The 19301-nt window shown below is 39.4% G+C and overlaps 1 protein-coding gene across 1 annotated transcript in view; it reads right to left on the reverse strand.

Moving 5' to 3' along the window:
• Positions 1 to 19301, reverse strand: part of METTL8 (methyltransferase 8, tRNA N3-cytidine) — a 101088-nt gene that overhangs the window by 47239 nt on the left and 34548 nt on the right. Inside the window, 1 exon segment of the mRNA XM_028830838.2 lies at positions 10193 to 10347. Coding sequence (XP_028686671.1) covers positions 10193 to 10335 — 143 coding nt within the window. The 5' untranslated portion in view covers positions 10336 to 10347.

Here is a 19301-nt window from a genome sequence, read left to right on the forward strand (position 1 = left end):
CTTGGATCTACAAAAAAAAGGCTTAGCTCAGTGTTTTTAAACTAAAGGTCATAAACCTTGGTGAGTCCTGAAATCAATTTAGTTACTCTAAGCAACCCGTGAAGAAAGAAACAGAAACAGAGTAGAATAAAATAAATGGAAAATACTGCGTACACACCTCACATGGTAAAAACTGTACCGGAAACTTTTGTTCCTGTTTGATATATGTGTATATGTTATGTACACATGTGCTGGTCCATGATGGAAAGTGTGTTCCTTACTGGGAGCATGCCAATGGCCTAGCTGATGTAGTCACGTAATAAAAGTGCTTAGTGCTTCCTTATAAATGGCTGAGATCCCTTGAAAAGTTTCTATATGCTTAAACCAAGAACATTGTGGAATAAGGAATGATTTTTCCAAGTAACCGTGTAAGTTCCTTAATATAGACAGATCTCAGGGCCATGTCTCAAAAGCATTTTGAATATCGTTTCCTGTCACCACCCTCCAAAATTGATAAATGTACTAAGTATAACTAAAAGACAATAGGCAGAATGTAAAATGGTTCAGTCACTGTGGAAAACAATTTGAGTTTCTCAAAAACTTAATTAAACACAGAATTAAAACATGACCCTGCAATTCCACTCTTAGGTATATATTCCAAAGAAATGAAAGCAAGGACCCAAACAAGAACATAGTTCACCCATGTTCATAGCAGCACTATTCACAAGAGGCAAAACAGTGGAACAGCCCAAATGTCCATTGGTAGATGAATGAATAAACCAACTGTGATGTATACAAATGATGGAATATCATTCAGCCATAAAAAGAACGAAGGGCCAATACATGCTACAAGGTATATAACCCTCCAAGATATTATGCTAAGTGAAAGATGTCAGACATAAAAGGTCACATTGTATGATTCCATGTCTATGAAATATCCAGAATGACTGGGTGCAGAGGCTTACGTCTATAATCCCAGCACACTGGAGGCTGAGGCAAGTGGATCACTTGAGCCTAGGAGTTCAAGACCAGCATGGGCAACATGGTAAAACCCCGTCTATACTAAAAATACAAAAAATTAGGCAGCCATGGTGGCACACGCCTGTAGTCCCAGTTACTTGGGAGGCTGAGGTGGGAGGATCACTTAAGTCCAGGTGGTCGAGGCTGCAGTGAGCTGTTACCATGCCACTGCACTCCAGTCTGGGTGACAGGGCAAGAACCTGTCTCAAATAAGCAAACAGACAGACAAAAAATGAAAGACTAGACCAACTGTGGTGGCTCATTCCTGTACTTTCAGCACTTTAGGAGGCTGAGGCAGGAGGATTACTTCAGCCCAGGAGTTCAAGACCAGTCTGGGCAACATAGTGAGACCCCATCTCTATAAAAAATAAAAAATTAGCCAGGTGTGGTAGCACACACTTGTAATCTCAGCTACCTGGGGGGCTGAGGCAGGAAGATCACTTGAGCCCAGGAGGTCAAAACTGCAATGAGCTATGACTGTGCCACTGCACTCCAGTCTGGGTGACAGAGTGAGATGCTGTCTTTAAATTAATTAAGTAAGTAAGTAAGAAAGTAAAAGACTATAGGCAGTTATAAGTACTAGTAATATAAACACCCAGAATCTGGAAGGCAAATCTTTCTCAGGATATTAGAAACTAAATAAAAAAGAGTATCTTTATTTTTTCTTAAAATTAAAAAAAAATATTGTCATACGGAGAGTAAATCATCCTTACAAACCAAAGGCTAAATGGAAAAATGAATTGTAGATAATTCTGAGCAACACCTCTAAGAGAAAATTGACATGTACTTTTCTAGAAACATCTTTAAAAAACCAAATTCAGGCTGGGTGTGGTGGCTCGTGCCTATAATCCCAGCATTTTGGGAGGCCAAGGCAGGAGGACTGCTTGAGGCCAGGAGTTCAAGATCAGCCTGGGTAACATGGCAAGACCCCTCTCTAAAAAAAATAAAATAAGACAAAATAAAAAATTAGCCACTATGGTGCCATTGTACTTCAGCTTGGGTGACAAAGCAAGACCCTGTCTCAAACAAACAAACAAAAAAAATCAAATTCCGCAAGAGAGGAAATACTATTCTTAAATATAAAGGAGAAAGTAAGGAAGAAAACAAAAACTTTTGAACAGAATTTTGGACTTGAAGGATGGGGAGACAAAACCACATTTCGTTTAATTTACAAATCTTCTCTTCAAGAAGACAAATATGTAAAAAAGGTGTGTGGGAAGATAATGTGAATCAACTACCTTCCTCTTCCCTGGGTGAAACAATTTTTATTACTGCTCTTACAGTGTGTATTTGTGTTGGTAGAGAGTTCACCACAGGTGTCAGGTGCAGACTGGCCAACCCCTTGGGGGGTATGCTATGAAGACAGATGGCTGTCTAGACTAGATCAATGTTTTTCAAACTGAGTAACAGAGCCCTAAGGGTCCTTTAGGCTGCTAGAGTAAGTGAAGAGAAGTGAGAGGGAAAAGGAAGTGGTGCTGTTGATGCTCCAGGCCTCTATGCCAACTTCATTCAGGGCAGGTTTGCTTTTATCTTTTAAATCCTAGGATTCCATGTTAAAGCTTCACTTGAAAATAGTTCTGTTGCTAAAGAAAATTATAAAAACCATTGGACTGGATCAAGGGTTCCCAAACCTGGCTCCTCAACAGAATTACTAAAAGAGCCTTTTCAAGTTAGGAATTCCTGGGTCATACCTCTAGACCTACTGAAATAGTAACTCCCTGAAGGATTCTTGTGCAGCCAGCCCAAAGCTAGCCCATGTGTTTGAGAAGCGCGGGACCAGATGATCTTTGCTTTCCTGAGTCTATGACAAAACGACTTAAATCAGTAGGCAAGAATCTCAGGCAAGAGAGCACATGGTAGCAGATGGAAAAAGAGAATATAGATAGCTAAATCACTAGGGTCTAATGAAGAAAACAAAAAAATTGGTAAATGAGGAGCTTGCCTAAGATCAGAAGTTGCTCTGGAGATTTAATTGCCTGGCAAAGGGCCCATTTCAACTCATAGCCTGTGATAACTATCCATATTGGTGATGGTAGTCAAAATGGTTTAATGGAGCAGCTGTCCAAAAAAGTATAATGTGAACCACATATGTAGTTTTAAAATTTCTAGTAGCCATGGTAAAGAAAAGTGAAAATAAAGAGGTGAAACCAATTTTAAAAATACATTTTATTTAGGCCAGGCACAGTGGCTCACGCCTGTAATCCCAGCACTTTGGGAGTCCGAGGTGGGCAGTTCACCTGAGGTCAGGAGTTTGAGACCAGCCTGGCCAACACAGTGAAACCTTGTCTCTAAAAAAATACAAAAATTAGCTGGGCATGGTGGCGATATGGAAGAGAAGAGCGTGGTCCCTTTAAATGATACAGAAGCGGGGAAGGGAAGTGCTAGCTAGAGGAGAACATGGTCCCTGGCTAGGGCTTCACCCACACAAACCTAGGTGAGGACAGGCATTTCCTGCCCAAATGTTGTATTTTCCCCAGACCGCCCTGGCCCGCCACGTCCCCATCCTATGCCTATAAACACCCCCTATCCCCCAGACCCTAGCAGGCAGACACATAGGTGGCTGGACATCGCGAGAAGCACATCAGCAGGAACCAGCACACCAGCAGGCCACCAACCAGCAGAACGACATTTGGCCAGGGCAGCCAGAGGAGAGCCCAGTCCAACGAGCGGTCCGACTCCAGGGGAAAACCATCTCCCTTCTGGCTCCCCCATCTGCTGAGAGCTACTTCCACTCAGTAAAACCTTGCACTCATTCTCCAAGCTCGTAAGTGATCTGATTCTTCCTGTACAACAAGGCAAGAACCCAGGGATACAGAAAGTCCTCTGTCTTTACGACAAGGCAGGGGTATAATTGAGCTAACACAAGCTGCCTATGGATGGCTAAACTAAAAGAGCACCCTGTAACACACGCCCGCTGGGGCTTCAGGAGCTGTAAACACTCACCCCTAAACACTGTCAGGGGGTCAGAGCCCCACAGCCTGCCCATCTGTATGCTCCCCTAGAGGTTTGAGCAGTGGGTCACTGAAGAAGTGAGCCACACCCCCATCGCACATCCTGCGAGGGGGACATGGGAGCTTTTCCCGTTTCAGTGGTGCATGTTTATAATCCCAGATACTCAGAAGGCTGAGGCAGGAGAATTGCTTGAACCTGGGAGACAGAGGTTGCAGTGAGCTGAGATTCCATCACTGCACTCCATCCGGGGCGACAGAGTGAAACTGTCTTATTAAAAAATATATATATATATATATAAAATATATATGTACGTACATGTATATATAATATACATGTACATATGTGTATATATAATATATATGTACATATGTGTATATATGTACGTATGTGTGTATATATAATTTAACTGCATATATCCAAATTTTCATTCATTTTTAACATATAATTCAATATAAAAATTATTAATGAGATTCTTTACCATTTTTTGTACTAAGTTTTAAAAATCTTACAGTACATCTCAATTCAGCCCTGTTATTAATATATTTCAAGTGCTCAATAACCACATGTGGCTAGTGGCTACCATATTGTACAGTGTAGAACTAATTAATTAAAAAATCAATGTATTCCCTTTCAAAATTGAGATTCAGTTGCAATCAAAACATAAAAGGCCCGTGAATCACTTTCCTAGCCCCAGAGATGCTGTTCCAGAGGCTAGTCTGATAACAATTTTGTCTGCAGATATCATACCCGACTTGACTTTTTCAGCTCTGACCACTCTCCCTCTTCCCAGCAGCAGTGTCTGCGTGCTGGACATTTACACCTGAATGTCCTGCTCACAAAGCCTATTCAAAATGTCTAAAACCAAATTCACCATCTTTCTTCCAAAATAAAACAAATACATTTACCTCTTGATTTTCCTATTTCTATTAGTTACTTAAGATCAAAACTTCAGAGTCAACTTCTTCCTTTTTCTTTACTCTGCACAAGCACCAAGTTCTATTTATTCTTCTGTCATGATCTCTTGCTCACTGGACCTTTCCTGCTTCTAATTCTTCCTGCTGATCAGTCTAGTATAGTGTTACCAAATATATACACTTAATACACTAGCTATAATGTCATTTATCTTCAGTGGCTCTGTAATGCCTTATACTTCAGCTATGAATTCAGGACCATGCACAATCGTAAACCTACCCCCTCATCTGGCCTATGTCATTCTGACTTTATCTTTCACCAATCTCCTAGGAAAGCCTTTGTTAAGGCAAACTATCCTATGCTCTCTCTCCTGAAAATGCCTTATATTTCCTCATCTCAGTGCTTTATAATTTTCTATCCAACTAGAATGCCCTTATTTCAGTTTACCTATTCAAAGCATTAATTCAACAAATATTTGTGTGTCAGGCATTGTGCTATGTACTGGAGGCAATATAAATAGGGGCATATCTTATATAATTATGCTTTGCTTTATCACATTTTACAGTTACTGCATTTTTTACAAATTGAAGGTTTGTGGCAACCCTGCATTGAGCAAGTCTATTGGCACCATTTCTCCAACAGCATGTGCTCACCTCATGTCTCTGTTACATTTTGGTAATTCTTGCAATATTTCAAACTATTTCATTATTATTATATCTGTTATGAGCTGTCATCAGTGATCTTTGATGTTACTATTGTAATTGTTTTAGAGCACCATGAACCATCCCCATATAAAACAGCGAATTTAATTGATAAATATTATGTGTGTTCTGACTGCTCCACTGACCCGGCTTTGCCTGTCTCTTTCCCTCTCTTCAGGCTCCCCTATTCCCTGAGACAAAACAATATGAAATGAGTCCAGTTGATTACCTACAGTAGCCTCTACATGTTCAAGTGAAAGGAAGAGTTACATATCTCTCACTTTAAATCAAAAGCTAGAAAAGACTAAGCTTAGTGAGGAAGGCCTATTGCAAGCTGAGATAGGCCAAAACCTAGGTCTCTAGCCCTAGTCAACTTGTGACATGCAAAGGAAATGTTCTTAAAGGAAATTAAAGATGCTGCTCCAGGTTGAGTGCTATGGCTCACACCTGTAATTCCAGCACTTTGGGAGGCTGAGTTGGGAAGATCACTTGAGCTCAGGAGTTCAAGACCAGCCTGGGCAACATGGTGAAACCCCATCTCTACAAAAAATACAAAAATTAGCCTGGCATGGCAGTGAATGCCTATAGTCCCAGATACTTGGGAGGCTGAGGCCAGAGAATCACTTGACCCCGGAGGAGGTTGAGGCTGCAGTGAACTGTGACCACACCACTGCACCACTGCACTCCAGCTTGGGTGACAGAGTCTCCCTGTCTGAAAAAAATAAAATAAAATAAAATAAAAAATGAAAAGATGCTACTCCAGTGAATACATGAATGAACACATGCTATTTCTCATGAAATAGCATTACTGATATGAATAAAGGTTTAGTGGTATGCATAAAAGATAAAACCAGTCACAATATTCCCATAAGCCAAAGCCTAATCCAGAGCAAGGCCCTAACTTTCTTTGATTCTATGAAGGCTCAGAGAGATGAGGTAGCTGCAGAAGAAAAGTGAAGCTAGTGGAGGTTGGTTCATGAGGTTTAAGGAAACAAGCCATCTCCATAGCATAAAAGTGCAAAGCAAAGCAGTAAGTGCTGATGGAGAAGCTGTAGCATCAAGTTATCCAAAAGATCCAGCTAAGATCACTGATGAAGGTGGTTACACTAAAAAACAAATTTTCAATGTAAATAAAACAGTTTTCTATTGGAAGAAGACGCCATCTAAGACTTTCTTTTTTTTTTTTTTTTTGAGACGGAGTCTCACTCTGTTGCCCAGGCTGGAGTGCAGTGGCGCAATCTCGGCTCATTGCAGGCTTTGTCTCCTGGGTTCAAGCCATTCTCCTGCCTCAGCCTCCAGAGTAGCTGGGACTACAGGCGCCCGCCACCATGCCTGGCTAATTTTTTTTTAATTTTTAGTAGAGACGGGGTTTCACCATGTTAGCCAGGATGGTCTTGATCTCCTGACCTCGTGATCTGCCTGCCTTGGCCTCCCAAAGTGTTGGGATTACAGGCGTGAGCCACCGCACCCGGCCAGATGCCATCTAAGACTTTCATAGTCAGAAAGGATAAGTCAATGCCTGGCTTCAAAGCTTCAAAGGACAGGCTGACTCTCTCGTTAAGGGCTAAGGCAGCTGGTGACTTTAAGTTGAAGCCAGTGCTTATTTACTATTCCAAAAATCCTAGGGCCCTGAAAAATGATGCTGAATCTACTCTGCCTATACTCTATAAATGAAACAACAAAGCCTAGATGACAACATATCTGTTTATAGCATGGTTTACTGAATGTTTTAAGCCCACTGTTGAGACCTAATGCTCAGAAGAAAGAATTCCTTGAAAAATATTACTGCTCACTGACAATATGCCTTGTCACCCCACAGTTCTGATGGAAATGTACAAGGATATTAATGTTGTTTTCATGCCAACTAATACAATATCCATTCTGCAGCCCATGGATCAAGGAGTAATTTCAACTTTCAAGACTTACTTAAGAACTACATTTCGTAAAGCTATAGCTGCCATAAATAGTAATTCCTCTAGTGGATCTGGGCAAAGTAAACTGAAAACATTCTGGAAAGGATTCACTAATCTACACGCCATTAAGAACATTTGTGATTCATGGGAGGAGGTCAAAATAACAACATCAATAGGAGTTTGGAAGAAGTTGATTCTAATGGATGATTCTGAGGGGTTCAAGACTTCAGTGGAAAAAGTAACAGCAGATATGGTGGAAACAGCAAGAGAACTAGAATTAAAAGTGGGGCCTAAAGATTTAGGCTGAATTGCTGCAATCTCATGATAAAACTTGAACAGATGAGGAGTTCCTTTGTAGGGATGAGCAAATTAAAGTAGCTTCTTGAGATAGAATCTACTTGGGGTGAAGACACTGTGAACACTGTGGAAATTACAACAAAGAATTATGTTGCGGGAAGTCAGGGACCCTGAACAGAGGGACCGGCTGAAGCCATGGCAGAAGAACATAAATTGTGAAGATTTCATGGACATATATTAGTTCCCCAAATTAATACTTTTATAATTTTTTATGCCTGTCTTTACTGCAATCTCTGAACATAAATTGTGAAGATTTCATGGACATTTATCACTTCCCTAATCAATACTCTTGTAATTTCCTATGCCTGTCTTTACTTTAATCTCTTAACCCCATCATCTTTGTAAGCTGAGGATGTATGTGGCCTCAGGACCCTGTGATGATTGCGTTAACTGCACAAATTGTTCGTAAAGCATGTGTGTTTAAACAACATGAAATCTGGGCACCTTGAAAAAAGAAAAGGATAACAGTGATGTTCAGAGAACAAGGGAGATAACCATCAGGTGTGATTGCCTGAGAGCCGGGCAGAACAGAGTCATATTTCTCTTCTTACAAAACCAAATAGGAGAAATATCACTGAATTCTTTTTCTCAGCAAGGAACAGCCCTGAGAAAGAGAATGCTTTCCTAGGGGTAGGTCTCTAAAATGGTTGCTCTGGGAATGTCTGTCTTACACGGTTGCAGATAAGGGATGAAATAAGCTCCGGTCTTCCATAGCGCTCCCAGGCCTATTAAGATGAGGAAATTCCCGCCTAGTAAATTTTAGTCAGACTGGTTGTCTGCTCTCAAACCCTGTCTCCTGATAAGATGTTATCAATGACAATGCGTGCCCAAAACTTCATTAGCAATTTTAATTTCGCCCCGATCCTGTGATCTCACTCTGCGCCCATTTGCCTTGTGATATTTTATTGCCTTGTAAAGCAAGTGATCTCTATGACCCATACCCTATTCTTACACTCCCTCCCCTTTGAAAATCACTAATAAAAACTTGCTAGTTTTGCGGCTTGCGGGGCATCACAGAATCTGCCGACATGTGACGTCTCCCCTGGAAACCCAGCTTTAAAATTTCTTTCTTTTGTACTCTTTCCCTTTATTTCTCAGACCGGCCAACATTTAGGGAAATAAAAAACAACTTACGTGGAATTATTGGGGGTGGGTTCCCCCAATAGAATTTAGACATAATTTAGACAACAAAGAATTTAGACATAATTCTAAATATTAAAAAAAAATTTAGAATATTACATATACTTAGTTGATAAAACAGTGGCAGGATCTGTGAGGACTTATTTTGAAAGTTCTACTGTAGGTAAAATCTTATCAAACAGCATCACATGCTACAGAGAAATCTTCCATGAAAGGAAGAGTCAGCTGATGAGGCAAACTGCATTGTTGTCTTATTTTAAGAAACTGCTACAGCCACTCCAACCACCACCCTGATCAGTCAGCAGCCATCAACATTGAGGTAAGACCCTCTGCCAACAAAAAGATTATGACTCACTGAAGGCTCAGATGACTGTTAGCATTTTTTAGCAAGAAATTACTTAATTAGGTTTGTACATTGGTTTCTTAGACATAATGCTATTGTACACTTAAGAGACTACAGTATAGTGTAAACATGAGTTTTATATGCACTGGGAAACCAAAAAAATTGTGTGACTCACTTTATTGCAATATTTGTTTTACTGCAGTGGTCTCAACCAAACTTACAACATTTTTGAGGTATGCCTGTAATCCTAACCTCAGTTTCCCTCACTTTAAGACTTTCTGACTATGCCCAAACAGGAGTGGTTTTGCATTACAGAGTTGTTCTCATACGGCACATAGTCTGTAACACTCATTGAGCTCTCACAATTTACTGCCTTGTATGGGTAATTATCAGCTTTTTCTGTAAATATCTATCTTTCCAAATAGTGTGGATTCCCTGAAAGCATGGGCGAGAATCATATCAATGTGATCTCCCTGGTGTTCAGGAAGCCGCAGGTACTGATACGCATTTGCCGGATGACAAGTAAGAAAAAGAGGGAAGGGACTGTGGAGCTGCAGGAGGGCCCCACCTAGGAAAGAATCCTCACCCCCACCCAGTGACAGCAGGCAAATCAGGATCAGAGGTAAGCAGGAAGGGCCTGCAAGAACTTCAAGGCTACTAAAAGCACATGGGAAGTTTCACTTTTCCAATTCCATTTGCAATGAAATTCAGACTCGGCAACACTTACGTCAGGATTGATTACCTTAGCTTTTGGACCTCTACAATATGAGTTAGGTCATGAGCTTTAAAAACCATTTCTTAGTTCTAAATGAAAATAATACCACTGGTGATATTTAAGAAACACACATGGTATCAGACTTAAAAAGAAAACTCACCACATGTTGTGTTCAAAAACTTTGGCTGGGTCAGTTAAAATCCTTGATCCCAGAGGGGCCACTGGGTGGTAACCACTTTGGTATCTGTGTGGCACCTTTCCTAGCCTTAGACAGGAAATGGAATTTCTCCAAATCATGTTCATCCTAAGCAGTACCTAAAAAGTTACAAATGATTAATTAGTCAACATAGATTAAACAGTGTATTATTTACCTAACACCCAAAACCTGGTTCTAAAGGTTTTCAATCTGAGAAAGCACAGGAAAACTAGAAACTTTTTAATGAAAGATGAGCATAATAGCTTCTCTCCTGAAGTATATTCAGGCCAAGAGATGGGAAAGAAATATTTAGGGTGGGCAACACTGGCTGGCTTTTTTGTGAAAGCCATAGCCTTAACCAACTTTGTTTTGTTAGACATTTTATTTGTTCATTTAATTTTTAGTGCATGACCAAAGCATGTAAGTCCAAAATCTGAATCTGTATACTAAAGACAGTTTTTTTTTTTAAAGTAATTTTATTTTTGGGGGGGTAATTCTAGGAAAACATATTTCTAGGAAATATTCTGTGACCACTAGACAAAAATCCCAAGTATGGTAGAAGAATAAAAAAACAAACCTGTAACTCTCATTCTCTGTGCTGAAATGAATAATATGAAAATCAGTCAAATAAATAAATATTAAGACAGAATCACAGCAATTCTTAATTCTAACAATACTATATACATATATTTTTAAGAATAGTCAGCAATATGGATGCAAAATAGATTTCCCTGAACAAAATGCATGCTTTGCTGGGCACGGTGGCTCATGCCTGTAATCCCAGCAGTTTGGGAGGCCAAGGAGGGTGGATCACTTGAGGTCAGGAGTTTGAGACCAGCCTGGCCAACATAGGAAAACCCCATCTCTACTGAAAACACACACACAAAAAAGAAAAAATTATCAAGGAGTGATGGTATGCTCCTGTAATCCCAGCCACTTGGAGGCTGAGGCAAGAAAATCGCTTGAACCCAGGAGGCAGAGACTGCAGTGAGCCGAGATTGTGTCACTGCACTCCCACCTGGACAACAGAACAAGACTCTGTCTCAAAACAAAACAAAACAAAAATGCATGCTTAAGGCCAGGTGCAGTGCCTCACGCCTGTAATCCCAACATTTTAGGAGCCCAAGGCGAGAGAGTTACTTGAATCCAAGAATTCGAGACCAGCCTGGGCAACATAGTGACACCCTGTCTCCACAAAAAAAAAAAAAAAAAAAAAAAAAAAAATTACTCGGGGGTGGTGGTGCACGTCTGTGGTTCCAGCTACATGAGAGGCCGAGCCTAGAGGATGAGGCTGTAGTGAGCCATGATTGTGCCACTGCATTCTGGCTTGGGTCATAGAGCAAGACCCTGTCTTAAAAAAAGGAAAAAAAAAAAAAGCATGTTTACACCCTAGCTCGAGAGGAGAATCATCTGCTGATTAGCCCAAATCCATCTCCATTTCTGGAAGAATAACAAACATTTAAAGAATATGTCATCTTAATTACATACTTGTAAATGTGTCACTTTAAAATCTTTATGGAAAAGTATTAAAAAGAAGCTCTAAGGAGCTTACTTTTTCCAATAAGAAACCATTGTAATACTGCTTGACATTTCAGTTGTTCATCACAACGTTCAGCCTAATGCTGTCAGCTGTCAGGTGGAAACAGATGCTAAAAGGTGTGTGTATGTAATATGCATCACAGATTATTGGAGGTGCTATTAGGCGTAAAAATGCCATATACTGTGCACTCTTTACCACCCTACTGAAAATGAATAGGTTTAAGACTGTGAATTCCAAAATGAACTGCAGAATGTCAAAAACAGCTCTTTGTACTTTTAAACATAAAATTCAAGATTTTCCTTTTGGAAAAAAAAAAGTGGGGGCATAGTTACACATACCAACAAGACTGTAATGGTTCCATTCAAATGTGACTTAACAGTGATGAGAAATGAAACCTTCAACAGCAAGTGCAGATGCTCCTGTTTCTTATTTGTTTTCCTTCTCCAGTAAATGCAGCTCTTTGGTGGAGGCAAATGAAATGAAATGCTCCACCTACTACCACCTTTACCCTGATGTGCCTTTGTTCTTTTTGCCTGCCAATGTTCCACATAAGACTATCAGTGTTCTATAAAACCCTACCTGCAAAATTATTTTTAGAGCTCTTTCTGCAGTGAATAGTATTCATAAAATCTTCTGTATGCTGAAGAGTAGAAATTGATTACACCTAGAAAGAGAGGCAATTCATGCTCAAAAGTATAAAATGATATAAACGTTTCCTACCCAGGAAAGGCAAATCAAAATGGAATTTCAATCCTTTAAATAATCACGTGATACTTATCTATACCCATCTATATACAGAAGAGGGAAGGAAAAAAAAGTAAGAATTTCTCTCACTATAAATGACCAAGAGCCTCTGTAGACAGAGACAAAAAGATACAACCAGATTGGATTATTAGGCAATTCAGGAAAGTGTCAGAGAAATGTGAATCTTGCAGGCTGCTAGTCTGGGGAGAAAGCATAGTGTGACCAGGGTCTAAATATGTGGCAATTTCCCTACTTAGGCAGCTGTTTCTTTAATTAACCACACAAACACCTTTATTTCATTTACTTATCCATAACAGTTATGCATAGCCTTGCATTGCTATTTATCTTATCACATAAATATATAATAAACATATATAGGAGACTATATAATATAAACACATAATAAAATTATATAAATGCCTTCTTACTTAAATTGCAAGCTTCTAGAGGCAGCACCAAGCTGCTCATGAATTGTTTGACTGATTACATAAAAATGGTATTTGTCTGACATAAGTCTCATTGGATGGAAGTTACTTCATATTTTCCAGGGTGGATCCTAACTAAGATCCTTGCAGTGCGAAGGAAGTGACACAAGAATGTGACAATATACAGGTAGCTATCCAATTATATTAACTACAATGATTAACAAATATGTGCTTTGTATTATTACTACCATGTTAGCCTAAGGTTTGCTAGGTCATGGTTCAATTTTGTGGGAAAAGAAGGGCAGGGCCAGCCCCAAATAAAATTCTGGTAGAAAAAGTAGGTTTCTGCCACCAGAATGACCCAATCCCTTTATGTACCTTCTCTTAGCTCTTTTTTGGCATACTCTAATTTGAATACCAGTTTAACTCAGATATTATTTGCATAATATCTTATTCACACAAAACTGTGTGAATAAGTAGTATTTTTATTTGAAACAACACAAAGAGGTACAGTTAAAATATTCCATTCATCCAAAAAACGGCAAGAAAGGAAGAACAGAGGAATGAAAAACAAATAGGACAAATAGAAACAAATACAACAAATAAAAACAAATAGGACAAATAGAAAACAAATACCAAGATGGCATATTTAAACCCAACCATATCAATACTTACAATAAATGTAAATGGGTTCTAATTAAAAAGCAGATTATGAACTTGGATTAAAAAAAGTAAGACCCAGCAATATACTGTTTATAAGGCAAGCACTTTAAATATAAAGAAACAAACAGATCAGCATAAAAAAAAGGTATACCATGCAAACACTGCATAAGAAAGCTGGTGGGGCTATATTAACAGACAAAGTAGACTTCAATGAAAAGACTATTACAGAGAAAAAGAGGGACATTTAATAATGATAATAAGCCAATTCATCAAGACAACATAGCAGTCTTAAATATGCATGTACCTAATAACAAAGCTGTAAAATAAATGAAGCAAAAAGACAGAACTTTCTAAAAGGAGAACTTAACAAATTCACAGTAATACTTGGAGATTTTAACAACCCTTTTTCAGTAATAAATACAAAAATAATCAGCAACGAGCTATCAAAAAATCAAAAAGGATAAAGAAGATTTGAACATTATTAACTTGACCTAGATGATATTTATAGAAAGAACATCATATGTAGCAATAGCAAGAATACACATTCTTTTCAAATGAACATGGAGTATTCACCAAGGTAGACCATATGCTGGGCTATAAAACAAGTCTCAATAAATAGATAAATTTGGCTGGCTAGGCACAGTGGCTTATGCCTGTAATCCTAGCACTTTGGGAGGCTGAGGAGGGTGGATCACCTGTGGTCAGGAGTTTGAGACCAGCCTGGCCAACATGGTGAAAAACTGTCTCTACTAAAAATACAAAAAAAAAAAAAAATTAGCTGAGTATGGTGGTAGGTGCCTACAATTGGCTGAGGCACAAGAATCACTTGAACCCGGGAGGCGGAGGTTGCAGTGAGCCGAGATCGCGCCACTGCACTTCAGCCTAGGCGACAGAGTGGGACTCTGTCTCAAAAAATAGATAAATAAATAAAAATAAATCCCAAAGTATTAAAATCATACAGTGTGCTTTTTGGCTACAATAATATTAAATGTTAATATCTTGATGAACTAACTTGTATTAATAAATGTCCCTTCTTATCTCTGGTAATAGTCATTTTCTTGAGGTCTACTTTGTCTGATATTAACACAGGGCTACCAGGTGTCTAATGTAATGTTGTGTATGGCATGTTGTGTATCTTTTAAAAAAATTTTAGTCTATTTGTGTGTTTTTATTTTTTATTTTATTTTTAATTTAATTTTATTTTTTGAGACAGAGTCTTGCTGTATCGCCCAGGCTGGAGTGGAGTGCAGTGGTGCGATCTCGGCTCACTGCAAGCTCTGCCTCCCGGGTTCACGCCATTCTCCTGCCTCAGCCTCCCGAGTAGCTGGGACTACAGGCACCTGCCACCACGCCTGGCTAATTTTTTTTTGTGTGTGTATTTTTAGTGGAGACGGGGTTTCACCGTGTTAGCCAGCATGGTCTCGATCTCCCAACCCTGTGATCTGCTCGTCTCGGCCTTGCAAAGTGCTGGGATTACAGGGGTGAACCATCACACCCGGCCTTATTTGTATGTTTACATTTAAAGTGCTTTTCTGATAGGCAGCATATTGTCAATCCTTGCTTTTTTATCCAAATTCAAAATAATAATGATAGCTACAAAAGTTTCCAAATGTTAAGGAACTAAGCAACACAGCTATAAATAACCTATGAGTAAAAGAACAAATCTGAAATTAGAATATATTTTGAACTAAATAACAAAATTTCAAAATATCAAAATTTATGGGATGCAACTAAAGCAGTGTATAGAGAGAAATTTATAGTTTTAAACATTTTTATTAGAAAGGAGAAAGATGTCAAATCATTAATCTCAGCTTTTTTTTTTTTTTTTTTTTGACAAGGTCTTGCTCTATCACCCAGACTAGAGTACAATGGCACGATCATAGCTCACTGCAGCCTTGAATTCCTGGGGTCAAGTGATCCTCCTGCTTTGGCCTCCCAAGTAGCTAGGACTACACTCATGTGCCACCCACACCTGGCTACTTTTCTTTTTTTTTTTTTTTTAAGAGACAAGGTCTGCCTATGTTGCTCAAGCTAGTCTTGAACTCTTGGGCTCAAGGGATCCTCCCACCTCGGCCTCCCAAAGTGCTGAGATTTACAAGCATCAGCCACCTTGCCTGGCCTCAGCTTCTAGCTTCGCAAGCTAGAAAAATAAGAATAAATTAGACCCAAAGTAAGTAGAGAGAAGGAAATAATAAAACAGAAAGCAATGAAATAGAAAATGGGGCCAGGCATGGTGGTTCATGCCTGTAATCTCAGAGCTGTGGAAGGGAGGTCAAGGTGGGCAGATCACTTGAGGCCAAGACTTTGAGACTAGCCTAGGCAAAATAGTGAGACCTTATCTCTAAAAAAACAAAAAAACAAACAAACAAAAACTTCAAACAAACAAAATTAGCCAGTGTCTGTAGTCCCAGCTACTTGGGAGGCCAACGAGGGAGGATCACTTGAGTTCAGGAGTTCAAGGCTGCAGTGAGCTATGATCATGCTATTGCACTGCATCCTGGGCGACAGGGCAATACCCTATCTCAAAAAAAAAAAAAAAAAAAAAAAAAAATAGAGGGACGGAGGGAAGGAGGGAAAATGAGCAAAGCAGGGAAAAATCAGTCAAAAGTTAGTTCTTTGGAAAGATTAATAAAACTGATAAACTTCTGGCAAGACTGATATCAAACATACGTTTCACAAAACACAAACTTCCAATAATAGGAATGAGAAATGAGATATCACCACAGACCTTACAGACATTGAAAATCTAATACTGGGATATTATGGACAATTTTATTGCATTCATTAGATGGGACAAAGTCCTTGAAAACCATAACTTACTAACAATAACAAAATAACACAAGAGAAAATCTGAATAGCCCTAAATTTATTAATTACATTTGTAATTAAAATCGAAACAAACAACATACCTAATAGGATGGCTGGTATTTAAAAACAGCAGCAACAGCCCAGAATATAACAAGTATTGGTGAGGATGTGGAGAAATTGGGAAATTGGAGCCCTTACTCATTGCTATTGAAATATAAGATGATACAGCTGCTATGAAAAAACATTATGGTGAATCCTCAAAAATTAACATAGAATTACCATACAATTCAGCAATTCTACTTCTGGGTATATACCCAAAAGAAGTGAAAGCAGAAACCAAAGAGATATTTGTACACCCATATTCATAGCAACATCATTCACAATAGACAAAAGGTAGAAGCAACCCATGTGTCCACTGAAGATAAATGAACAAAATGTGATACATACATACATACATACATATATATATATGTACAATGGAACGTTATCCAGCCTTGAAAGGAAATTTTGACACATGCTACAACCATGGATGAATCTTAAAGATATTATGATAAGTGAAATAAGCCAGTCATAAAAGGACATATATTGTATGATTCCTCTTGTATAAGGTTCCTAGAGTAGTCAAACTGACAGAGACAGGAAGTGGAGTGATGTTTGGCAGAGGCTGGGGAATGGAGAATTAAGTTTCTAATGGATATGGGAAGGGGCGAGAGGAAATGGGGAGATGCAGATCAAAGGATACAAAGTTGCAGATAAGTAGGATGAACATGTCCAGAGATCTAATGTACAATGCGAGGGTTACAGTCAATATTTTATTATATTTGGGATTTTTGCTGAAAGAGTAGATTTTAGGTACACTTGCCACACATACACACAAAGGTAACTATGTGAGATGATATATTTGTTAATCTACTTGCCTATGGCAACCACTTCACTGTGTATATATGTATTAAAACATCTTCTTGGCCGGGCGCGGTGGCTCAAGCCTGTAATCCCAGCACTTTGGGAGGCCGAGGCGGGCGGATCACAAGGTCAGGAGATCAAGACCACAGTGAAACCCCGTCTCTACTAAAAATACAAAAAAATTAGCCGGGCGCGGTGGCGGGCGCCTATAGTCCCAGCTACTCAGGAGGCTGAGGCAGGAGAATGGCGGGAACCCGGGAGGCGGAGCTTGCAGTGAGCCGAGATCGCGCCACTGCACTCCAGCCTGGGCAACAGCGTGAGACTCCGTCTCAAAAAAAAAAACAACAACAAAAAAAATCTTCTTGTATACCTGATATATACAATTAAAGAAGAGACGCTAGATACCAAAAAAGTAAAAAATAAATAAAGAGTTTCATTTAGGGAAGATGAAAAAGTTCTGGAGATGGATGAAGTCTAAGAGTATGAAGAAGGCGGCCAGGCGCGGTGGCTCAAGCCTATAATCCCAGCACTTTGGGAGGCCGAGGCGGCAGGATCACGAGGTCAGGAGATGGAGACCATCCTGGCTGACTCGGTGAAACCCCGTCTCTACTAAAAAATACGAAAAAAAAATTAGCCCGGCGTGGTGGCGGGCGCCTGTAGTCCCAGCTACTCGGGAGGCTGAGGCAGGAGAACGGCGTGAACCCGGAAGGCAGAACTTGCAGGGAGCTGAGATGGCGCCATTGCACTCCAGCCTGGGTGACAGAGTGAGACTCCGTCACAAAAAGAAAAAAAAAACGAAAAACAAAACAGTATATAGAAGGCAACAGAAATTTCCACAATTCCTGATAAGGTGTTTCAGTTTTTTAAAATTTACTATGTGAAAAATCTGAGAACGTGGTCCTGACCCTTCACTTAACTCAAACTAATGTCACATAAAAGGCATACATTGTACCAACTTTGCCCACAGGTTCCCATTTTCAGCTCACCATCCTATGAAGCTCCTTCCTCTTGAATCCTAAGAAGGCCAAAATGAAACAGAAAAAGCATGACTTTAGGGGCATGCCGCGTGAGATCTTAACGCTAAGGCTCAGTCATGAATAGGCAATGGCTAAAGCAATCACTAAGGAACAGACAAGAAAGAAAACGAAACTCATTCAAGTATTAGATTGACAGTGTCGTTAAAAATCGCATTTATTACGCTACCAAATATAAAGCATACCAAGAAAAGCTGACAGACTTCCTGCCAGCTCTAGGTGTAGGTAGGTATGTGCCTATTTTAGAATGTAAGGAAAAGAACAAATGTATAAAAGGACTTGAGTTCAGCATACATAGTAATCTGACAAGCCAAGGGGAAGGTGGTTTTAATAGGTTCCAGTTTCCTGAGCAGACTACCACCACAATGAGCACAGTGGCAAAAGCAGCAGCCTTGATACAGAAGGCCAACGTGTGGGGAGCAGCTCTCTCCCCAGCTACAAATTTTGGCTAGATGCTTTGCCTACCACTAAAATGGAGTCCTTTTCACAATGATTCATACATCTGCCTGACCATATCAACAAACTATAACATATGCTACAGGAATAGGTAAAATGTGTGTAATGCACATGACAAAATACCTCTTAACTGCAAATTTTGCTTTTGGGGAGCAACAGTTTTGAGTAATACTGTTTTTTTTTTTTAAAGAAGGATTTTAATAAAAGGAAAGACTCCATAGTATATTTTGCAAATTGAAAAAATACTTTAGAAAGTAAAGGCTGAACACAGTGGCTCATGTCTGTAATCTCAGCACTTTTGGAGGCCAAGGCAGGAGGACTGCTTAAGCCCAGGAGTTTAAGATTAGCCTGGGCAACATAGACAGACCTCATCTCAAAATAAAAATAAATAAATAAAAGGAAATAAAGCATCAATTCCAATATATCTTCCATGTAAATTTCATTTTTTTTTTTTAGAAAAGTTAAATAGGTACCATGTGTGATGACCTATCCTCAGCACT

Source organism: Macaca mulatta, chromosome 12, assembly GCF_049350105.2.
Source record: "Macaca mulatta isolate MMU2019108-1 chromosome 12, T2T-MMU8v2.0, whole genome shotgun sequence".
NCBI classification, from domain to species: Eukaryota; Metazoa; Chordata; class Mammalia; order Primates; family Cercopithecidae; genus Macaca; species Macaca mulatta.